The sequence below is a fragment of the Dendrobium catenatum genome, unplaced genomic scaffold (assembly GCF_001605985.2).
Source record: "Dendrobium catenatum unplaced genomic scaffold, ASM160598v2 fragScaff_scaffold_1646, whole genome shotgun sequence".
NCBI classification, from domain to species: domain Eukaryota; kingdom Viridiplantae; phylum Streptophyta; class Magnoliopsida; order Asparagales; family Orchidaceae; genus Dendrobium; species Dendrobium catenatum.
This window is the reverse complement of record NW_021320108.1, coordinates 58,895-69,799: the sequence shown is the minus strand read 5'-3', so window position 1 is coordinate 69,799 and position 10,905 is coordinate 58,895. Positions and strand designations below refer to the sequence as shown.

At 34.3% G+C, this 10,905-nt stretch overlaps 1 protein-coding gene across 5 annotated transcripts; it reads left to right on the top strand.

The window, feature by feature from the left end:
• Positions 1-627: 627 nt before the first annotated feature.
• LOC110112068 lies at positions 628-2,303 on the top strand. Of its 5 annotated transcripts, XM_020844155.2 has the most exons (5): positions 628-1,360; positions 1,446-1,586; positions 1,676-1,756; positions 1,981-2,022; positions 2,094-2,303. In XM_020844155.2, exons 1-4 carry the CDS (start codon positions 1,256-1,258, stop codon positions 2,005-2,007), a joined length of 354 nt encoding a protein of 117 aa, XP_020699814.1. In that variant the 5' UTR covers positions 628-1,255; the 3' UTR covers positions 2,008-2,022; positions 2,094-2,303. The 5 variants fall into 5 exon arrangements, 4 of the variants coding, with proteins under 4 accessions (XP_020699814.1, XP_020699812.1, XP_020699813.1 ...); XR_002304984.2 differs by having other exon boundaries at positions 1,676-2,022; XM_020844153.2 differs by lacking the exon at positions 1,981-2,022.
• Positions 2,304-10,905: the final 8,602 nt, after the last annotated feature.

The window sequence follows — 10,905 nt, the reverse complement described above, 5'->3', positions numbered from 1 at the left end:
AATACCGGTTATGGCCAGCGCCATTGCGTTACTTATTGGCATCAAATCCTTGAGATATGAATCAATAGGATATGATCAATAGAGCACAAAGCCCTCTGTAAGCTAAGGTGGATTCAAATTTGTCCCCTTAGACAAATACCCACCCCAAGTCTAGTCCCCTTGGACGAAGCAACCCATAGCTGCTGACAATGATCCTTCTGTCAGGTGACCTCCTTTGACTAAGTAGACCAGGGATCACGATGGCCCGGGACGACGGAACCATGGGATCTTGATTGGGTCTATCATCCATTCCCCCACCATCCGCTTTAAGTATAAGATGGTGCAATTTCAAGTTTTAAATATCAAACTCTTCAAATTTCAAAATATCTAATCTTTCAAATTCCTAACCCAGTGCTGCTACTATATTCCAGATACACGTGTTCTCTACGTATCTGAGTGACGACTAGCCTTAATCAAAAGTTCTCTCTCGTGATCGGGAGAGATAATTAACTATAGGGGCTTGCGCCTATAGGAAACCAGAACTCAGATCATAAAGTCCTCATAAAATGAGGGCAAAATCTCTGGGTAGTGTCTTATCTACAAACCCATCTGCCTTCCAAAATTTACCTCAGAACTTATTCCGTTAAAACTCCCTCGCCGAATAAAAAAAAAAGCGGGCGGAGGCCGGGGCCGAATTTTTGGAGCCCACAAGTTTCAGCAGTATTATCTTCACATTGTATTTATAATGCCCTTTCTCATACTTCTTGATATATGGTGCTGGAGTCAAAATCTTTCTGTGCATGTTATGACCTATTTAGAAGTTTTGAATTATGACATTAATATTTCCTAAAAATGCTTCAAAGCACAGGCAATCTTATCCTTCATGATTTGTTTTATGTAGAAAACAGAAGCAAACCTAATTCATCTTTTGAATGGCATAGTTTGAAGAAAAATGCCTTCTTTCTTGGGCTTTGTAGTACTTGAGTTTACAACTCTTGATTATTATGTTTTATGTCATGCCTTGTCAGGAACATGGATAACTATTTTTCGCTGGGTTTACAGCATGAAGTAAATTATTAGTGGTTGTGCACAGCATGCTATGCATTATGCCCTTTTCATCTTTTTAGAATTGATTTTACAAAACTTACAGGAGCTGTCCCGTTGATCTAAAGGAACCAATATCTAGTGTGATATTTGCCACATCTTCACAGGAGCATCTCATTGTGACAAACTCTTTCCCATACTCCAAGGTGTGCAGATATACCAGAACTTATGGATGCACGTAAGCAGTTTGTGGCAAAGTATGGGAAAGAGTTTGTCACATCAGCACTTGAACTTCGACCAGATTGTGGTGTATCTTTCCAATGATAAGATTGCTTTAGTTAATAAATTTATTTGGCCCCCATTTGAATTTGTTAATGTTTTCTATTGGTTGCCAAATATTTTGCCTTTTCTAATAAATGTAGAGTATTGAGAAATTATCAGCAAAAACACCTGACAAAGAGACGAAAATGAAGATACTAACTGCAATTGCTAAAGAGCATGATGTCAAATGGGATTCAAAGGCATTTGACGAGGAACTTCAGAAACCTAAGGAGGACCTCTTAGTTTGCATTGCTGATTCAACTTTAATCTATTTATTAGTTTTAAGCTTTAGCTTGTAAAAATTGAAGTTTTTTTTTCTGCTATTTTGTAGAATGGTTCTAGCAGTTTTGGCGGTGCCACCAAGATGTCAATGGAGCCCTTAAATATCAATTTTCCTCCAAAAGTCAACCAGGTTGAATCAGCCTCAAAACTTTATCAAACTGAAATACCAAGCAAACCGACTAGTTTTGACTCTTCTCATGCTAACTTGAGATCAACCCCTCTTGTACCACCACCTGCTTTAAATGATTCCAGGGAATCAGGCGAAGCAGAAACTACTTCCCTATTGGTTACTACAAAGTAATGGGTATTACTAGTTCATTTGAGGTTTGATGGTTTTACTATTGTTGTTAACAGAAGGGAAAGCTGGGGTGCCGGAAGTAAGGGATTCATATCGAAGTGAGGGCACCACTTCTTTCAAACATCCAATTTTGAAAATGGAATTTGATGATGCATCCTCCATTGCTCAGGTGGCTGCAGAATCTGCAGAGAGGGAACATTTCCAGACCTGCTGGTGAACTTGCAAGTAGAGGGAACATTTCTAGACAGAACTCTATTGAGTCAAATGTAACAGCTTTGCTTAGTTGCAGAGATGAAAGGCTAAATATTTATGTAACAACTTTTCATTTTGGAGAAGAAAATAGATTGGTGCTTTTTACGAAATCGATAAATTTGGTAAATGATGTTCCCTTATTATTCTTTAAACTTTGATAGTGTTTTTTTTAATATTTTGTTTTTGTAGGCTAAATATTTATGTTAATTACTTGTAGAGACGATAAAAATAGATATTGAGTTCGAAAATTCTCTTCAGATTTCAATCTCTATTTCTAACCTATATCTTATTTGTGATATCTCTACAAGATTTGAAGAGACAAAGATTTGTAAATCACTTTACCTTTTATATTTGAGTAATTCAGTCAATGCATTTCTTGACTTTTTTAAAATATTTATATGTTAACTATGTAGATAAACTACATCTTTTGGTTTTTTTTGGAAGAAGCACAAGGCTGACTTTTTATAAATCAAAGGAAACGAACTACAAACTAATAGCACCACTTGATTCATCCTTTAACAAATTATAGAACAAGGAAAGAATCTTATTAGAGGATAAATCCTCCCAATAAAAATTACTACAAATGGCGTAGCTAACATAGAGATTTGCTAGTTTATTACATTCTCTTTTTACCCAATTAAAAAAAATTAACTTATGATCCTTCAACAATAAAAGATCATCTTTCCACTTATCTTCCAAGCCTTGCAAATATTTGATCACATTATAATTGTCTCCCTCTATAATAACTCCTTGACAATCTTGGAAGCGATCCTTCTTGATCTATTTTATGAACTGAACCGAGAAAAGCTCAAGAGAAGCAATGTCCCAATGTATACAAGAATGACCATATGCCAAATGCAATCTTCCTTTACTATCTCGAATAATACCACCAATATCGGCCTTATAAGTTTTTAATAAGGAAGCATCCACATTAATCTTTATCCAATTGGGAGGAGGAGGGTACCAATGATCTGACAGTCTAGAAGATTGATTCGTACCCCAGTGTCCCATTTTTCCTTCAGCCATAAAGGAAATGGAGGCCAGATTTACTGAATAAGAAGCTAAGAACACCAAATAATCTTCTTTTTCACCATGAATTAATTTATTTCTAGAATTCCAAGTAAGATATACTGCATTGCAGTAAACATTCACCATGAATCATTATTTGTTGTGATTCTGTTCCATCCACCTCCAGCATGATTGAAATGAATCAAAATACTTAAATTTAAATCCACATTTAATCAGACAGCCAATAACATCCTTGATTTTTTCACAAGTCATCGTGATATGATCAATATTTTATGTATGGCCACAACCGCTTGGATAGCTAAAATTCTCCTGGAGTCTTCTCTGATAGAAGAAATCATATGTAGGTAATGCATTGTTCAACAACCTCCACCAGACTTCAACACGAGATCCCAACTTAGATTTCTTCAAGCATCTCCAGAACACACAATCCTGCTCTTGCATCAATAAACTTCTATAAATCAGTGAAGATATTGTACAAACCAAATTCTGGTGGATTAGCTCTAAGTAATCACTGTCTTAATCCATATGAATTTTTATCATCATAATGATATTTATAAGCTCCTCCCCAAATAGCTTTTTAAGCTTCATTACTTTCCGTTCACCATTTAAAATCAAACAGTCCACTGTTTCCTCCTCTACGTCTTGGACTGAAACATATGTTGGCCATAAGCTCAGTTTTTTATCTAGATTCTAGATATCTTCAATGATGTTGATAGAACAACTATTTGTAACTTCCCATTTTACAGTAGATTTTAGAGCCTTTTTCCGCTTGATAAAATTTTACATGTTGATGATGATACACCACCGGTCAATGAATCCTCCCGCCACTTTCCATTTTTTTGGTTTAAAATTTGATACAACAATGAATCCTTCTCCTGGGTAACTCTCCATTCTAACTTTGCTCTTAAAGCATCCACACTATCCACACATGATCGAATAAATCTCCCACATAGGTCCATTGGTTTGCACAATTTGTTCCAGCTAACATAATGCAAACCCAATTCCCCATCTTGTTTATTCCAAATAAACTGTCGGCAAATTTTTTATACATCTTTTAGAATGCTCTTTAGAACTAATGAAAAAATGCAATAAAAGTTTGAAATAGAGAACAGAGTTGTTTTGATCAGCAACATTTTACCTGCCAGAGAGAGTTGCTTGCTACCCCAAGCCATCGTGAGCTTCAAAGCTCTCTCCATAATTAAATAAAAATATGCAGCTTTTAACCTTCTCAATGCCAATTTAACTCCCAAATACTTGAATTCTTTAACCAGTTTAAAGCCCATTATTCTTTCAACAACTTTTCTCTTCCTTCTTACATGTCTACCGAACAACATAAGAGATTTTTCAAAATTTATTTTCTGCCCTATCCAGCTAAAGAAATTCGTAATTGCCTCTTTGACTTTGCTAACTTCTTTAACATTAGCATGTGAGAAGATAATGATATTGTCTACATATAAAAGAAGAGATACCTTTGGCAAATTTCTACCAATTTGAATACCCGTTGCTGCCTTATTTTGCTTGAACCGATTTGTAAATAGCTCAGCACATTAAATGAATATATAGGGTGATAGAGGGCACCCTTGTCGAAATCCACTCTCCGCATGAATCCAACTAGAAATCTTTCCATTAATGAGTAAATAAAATCTTGGAAATTCCACACATTCCATAATCCATCTAGAGAATTTCTATGGAAACCCAAAGTATTTTAAAACACTTTTAAGAGTGTTCCAACTCATGCTATTATATGCTTGTTCCAAATCAAGTTTAAATGAAACCAAACCTTTTGAAGATCTTGAACTTTTGAATTTTTGAAAAGCCTCCTGTGCCACTAGAATATGATCCCCCATTAATCTTCCATTGATAAATACAGCTTGCTTCACCGACACCACTTTTTGAATTATCATTTTTATTCTATTCAATAGAATTCTTGCTACCACCTTGTAAATAGAACTACACAAACTAATAGGTCTATAATGACTCATTATTGTAGGTACCACAACCTTCGGAATGAGATCCAGAATAGTCTCTTTCCATTCAGCATTCATACTTCCCAAATTAAAGAATTGGTTAACTGCATACAACCAATCCTTCTTGATTATGTTCCAATAAGATTTCATGAAGGAGTATGAGACTCCATCATTTCCAGCTGCTATGCTGTCATTTTTTCATAAAACAACCATCTACTATTCATCCATAGAAAGCTCTTTGATTAAACTTTCTTTATCCTCCTCATCAATCAGCCTATTAGGACAAGGCCAGCCATCCAGATATCCCTATCTTTTTTTCCATTTCCCATTGAAAAATTTTAGAAAAGCTTCAGAAATTTGATTCTGATCCTTAGTAATTATTCCATCTTCATTCTTAATTTTATAAATGCAATTTGAGTTCTTCCTTGCTGATGTATACGAGTGAAAGAAGCTTGAGTTAGTGTCTATCTTCTTCATCCACCTTACTTTCGCTCTTTGCTTCCACCATGTGTTCATCCGAGCCAGAACTGTATTAAATTCTACAACATGTAATCGAAGGATGAAGACTTCCTCCTCTATCAGCCATCCAACCTCCACCTCTTTAGTTTGAAGTTCCAAAATTTTGGACTTCAGGAATACTTTTTGCTGATAAAACTGTTTGAATTTAGCTCTACTCTAGAAAAACAGTGCCTTCATAGTTTTCCAAATTTATAATTCAACCCTTATGCATAATCTCCACTTGTCTTCTTGTCCCAAGCTGCTTTAACCACTCCAACTGAGGCTGGATACGAAGCCCAATCTTCCTCAAACCTTATAATTTGTCAGATGCAAAATTAACTTCCAAGAAATCGAATATGATAGGGCAATGATCTGATGCAACCCTTGTCAAATGCCTCACCAACATCCGATTGATCTTCAAAGCAAATGGATTAACATAGCATCTATCCATCCTCTATATGATTCTAGCATTGCTATTTTTTTTTTATTGCACCAAGTGAATCTTGTTCCAACAATATTTACTTCATGAAGGTCACATCTTGCTATGAATGTGCTCATTTCTCTAGCTCGTTGAGAAAATCAAAATGGTCTTCCTCCTCTCTTATCTTCTTTAGCCAAAATATAACTAAAATCACCCCCAACCATTAGGGGATTACTGTTAGAGCCAAACTTCTCCAGCTTATCCCACAGGATCCTTCTGTGAGACACTTATCTACCACCATAAACCATGGCGATTCTCCACTTCCCCATTTTTATGATTTCAAGGTCTCCTATAACAGCTTGATTTGAAGTAAATAAGCAAGTAAAGGAAGCTAACTTGGACTTCCATAATGTCAAAATTCCTCTAGATAAATCTACAACAGGTACTTGAACAAAATCCCATTCATTGCCAATAAGGCTGTCAATTTCAGGTTTGCTAAAGTTTGAGGCTTTGGTTTCTAAAAGCCCTACAAAAAACACCTTGTTTTGTTTCACCACCTTCTTCAAATATAGAGAAGCCTCTTTTTTCCTAGATCCTTTACAATTCCAAAACTTAATCGAAGCCATTTAATGGATAAAAAGGGAAGAACTTCCCTGTTTTTCCTTCAACTAATTTTCCAATTTCCTTCCTCTCGGCAACAACTTAATAGGACCAAGACTTCTAATCTCCTTGGATAGCTTAGTCTTGATGTTGGACAAACCACCTTCATTGAATTCTTCTTTCACATTTCCAACACATGCCTTAGGAGAACAGCCTTCTTTATTCACCTTTGTAACTAGAAAAGGTTTAACAACATCTATCTCACCTTTCCCTTCGTCCTTCACAGTCCCAACCTTGTCATTTTCAACTATCTGCATAACCTCCTCCTCCACCATATTACTAAGAATAGAAAATTTATTAGCTTCTAAAATGATTCATTAATATCTCAAGGCTCTATAATTTTCAAAGATTTATCTATGTGTCGTGTTTAGAAACCATCTTGTCAACAGGTTCAGCTTCCCTTTCTACCTCAGCAGTTTCAACACTTTCAACAATCTTCTCTCTGAATTCTTTCTTTGTCCACTGATTCAAAATGTTTTTGCTTGAAGTTCTGTCTACCCCATACTTCTTTCCATGAAAACCATTCCCATTTGAATTTTTTTCTTCCATAGCTAACATGAATCCAAGGTCCATAGCCACTGCCTTCATCCATACCAGCTTCAACCGTTTTCTCTTTACTTGGAATAACACAAGGATCCTTGACATAACACTCATTCTCATCTAAACTTTTTGATTTCATCACAGCAACCTTCTCATGGAAATTTATTTGGTCATGCCCAATCTTACCACAACCAAAACAAATGTTAGGAACCCTTTCATATTCAATTTTTTGATAAAATTTTCTGGATCTTCCCTCTACCCAAACTCCAAGTGGCAGAGATTCTTCAAGTTTTATTTGCACACAAATTCTTGAAAATTCATGTCTCCCCCATTGAAACAAATTTTCATCTATTAAATAAGGTTTTCCAACCTTTGATGCAATCCTACAAACATTTATAGGATCCCAACAATGAAGAGGCAAGTTTGGCATTGTTACCCAAATTGGTGCTGTCAAACCTTTCAACAAATTTGGAGCAAATGATTGGCTCCATTTATCCACACCAATAATGTTCCCCTTTACATACCAGGGCCCATTAGCTAGAATAGATTCCACAGCTTCCTCATTTTCAAATAAACACAAGCACCAGCCATTGCCAAGCCAAGTTAAATTGAATTTTCCAATTTGAGACCACTGCCTTTTTAGATCAGTATTCACAATGAAATATTCTCTCCAAATACTTCAACCACTAAAGCCTTCTGCAATGCTTTGGTATTCTCCGACATCTTTTCTTCATACAGTTGTATCGTCATACCATCTTCAGAAAGACAATTCCCAAAGTTCCAGTCTGAATCAGAAATTCTTTCATGGGATTTCTTTTGCCAAGCATTTATTAAGTTGTTCCCAGTAGGCTCTTTAGAAGAACCAACTTCAATAACATTCATACTAGCAGGACCTCTTACAGCTGAATCACACATACAAACCCTGTTCAAATCAGCCTCCACTGTAGACTTCTCATTCCCAACATTATTTTTACAAATAATGTCATTATTAGAATTCTACTAAAATCCAATATTTTTTAAACCATCTTCCATTGTATCCGTCAACACAGTTGTGATAAACTTCTTAAAATTGAGCGACTTTGGATCTTTTTAGATTGTGATTCCTTTACCTTTGCCAACAACCGGTAAAGGTTTTTCTTCCTTCAGTCCTCCTTCAATAATCACCAATGGTTTGGCATAAATAGAAGAAATCCTTGCTCTATTAATTCCAGACTTTGAGATGATTCCTGAATTTGAATCTCCGAACACAGGAGGATACTGAAGAACTTAACGAGGCTTCTAGTTGCAGGTACAGGCTATTCTTATTTCATAGTTTCTCAACTGTAATCATTTAGCAATTATAAACTTAGTGGGAATTGTGAAATGTTGTCATACTACATAATTAGTTTGCTCAGAAGAAGTAAACAAATATTTTAAAAGATTCTGTTGGAATGAAAATATAAATATCAATGTCAAAATGTATTTCATGATTTCCGATTCCAAATTCCAATTTAACATTTTGGCTACAAGTAGAAGTGGATGACAATGAAGTATGGAAATAGAGATCCAAAGACTTGGTTGCTATTGTGTAAGGAAACCGCCCTCATGATAAGGGCTATTTTTTTTGAATTTTCATGTAATATTTTGTGATGATATTTATTGTAATAGATTGATTATGTACATATATGATGCTTGAAGTAGCTTTTTTTTTTAATGTGAAAAATTCATTTAATTTTAGATTTATGAAATAAATTTTTTATTTGAAAAAAAATCTTATGTAAGCTCCAATACATGAGATTTTTAGAAATTCGATTGGAGATTAAGTATTTGTAATTGAAATATTATGAGTTGGCCTTTTTTTTTGATAATTAAATTTAATTTATATTGAATAAAGCATATATTGAGGCATATAATAGTGTCATTTTATTAAAATTATTTTCATAAATTGAAGTGTTGGGATATTATGTATCTTAGGGAAATTTAAATGTGCCTTATTATTAAACATGTTCCATCAAATAAATGCATTAGGAAAGTTAATCTATTATGACACCTAATATTTTTCATATTTATTCACAATTTCCATCATATCAAGGTGTTATAAAAGCTTCTTTTTTAGGACACATTACAGGTGTCATTAAAGAGGCTATTGCATCAAAATTAGATGTCATGAAGGTTTAGTTTTTAGGGCACATAAAGAAGCCCTTACCTCTATGCCAATGACCACCTAAGTGACACCATAGTTTGATGCCCTAATACATCAAGCGCCTTAATAGATACATATTAGGGCACTTAATATATACGGAGGCTGATTCCTCAAGCCCACTAGGAAAATGCCAAGAATGGTTTAAATGGAGTAAAAAAATATAAAAATAGGTAATTATTAATTACTTAACCAAAATTAAAACATTTATACAACTACATCAACCTGGTTTTTAGGATGGACTACCTTAAGTTGCAGGGCTATGTATCCTAAGGAGGCCTGGTTCCTCAAGCCTAGTGTGGCAACGCCACAAATTGGTTGATGGCTGAAAAATAATTAATTTAATGACTTAAATTAAAAACCAAGCAATTTACTTAAAAAATTTTTAACCCTTTAATTTTATTGAATTAAATTAATTAAATTACCTTCCTTACTACTGGGTAATACGGGCCTACGAGGCTATTAACTTAGCCCCTACAAAGGTGAAAGAAATATCATGACCCTGATGTAAATAAATAAAGTAATTACTCGAAACTTAAAACTCCTTTTAAAATGAAAATTAAAATATTAATACTTAAACTCAAATTAAAATTCCTTCATCCTATAATAAATAGTAAAACATTAGATAACTTCAATAACTAACCAATATAGGACACATACAAGGTGTACAGCTTGATGCACACATTTTAGATGGTTTATTTGGACAACCAATCCATATTTTACGCTAGACCAGTATTTTCTTCTCTTGCTAAATATGTGCTGAGGTTTTCCAAGTTTTGAATTACATGCTAATTGTAATGAATTGATTTATGTGATGCCTTATATTGTGTTAATTTAATTATGCTGTATATGAATTGATGTGGTTGGCATTAGATTACCCATAGATTAGATATGATCTTCATGCTCTTAAGATTTTTTGTAGGTATTTTTGTTCTTGCAGGAATAAAATTAAGGGGGCTAAATTAAAATTTAACAAACAAACTTTTTGCAGGTGATAAATGTGCTAAGTCCACCTTGAAAATAAATGAGTATGACCAAGCATTATTGTGCTCTAATTTGAGAAATTTGATGATATTACTGCTTGGGATGATTTTTTTAGTTTTTAATTATAACTGCCTAAGATAACCATGCAAATTATTTGAGAGTTTTTTTTTTATATATATATGTGATTTAAAATTCAAAGTGTTTTGAAACTCAAATTTAAATGGGAGATTACCCATCCAATTTTATTTCCAAAGAGAAGGGAAACATCCCTTAGGGGGTAGTTCCTTTTATTTGAAAATCAAAAGAGAAAAGAAACACCTCTTTTTGGAGGAATTCTTTACATTTGGTTACTTCGACCCGATGAATCCAACAAGCTCACATAAGGGTGGAAGATGAAGAAATGAAGATTTCAAGAGAAAAATATATGATTTTAAAATTATTTACTATTAAG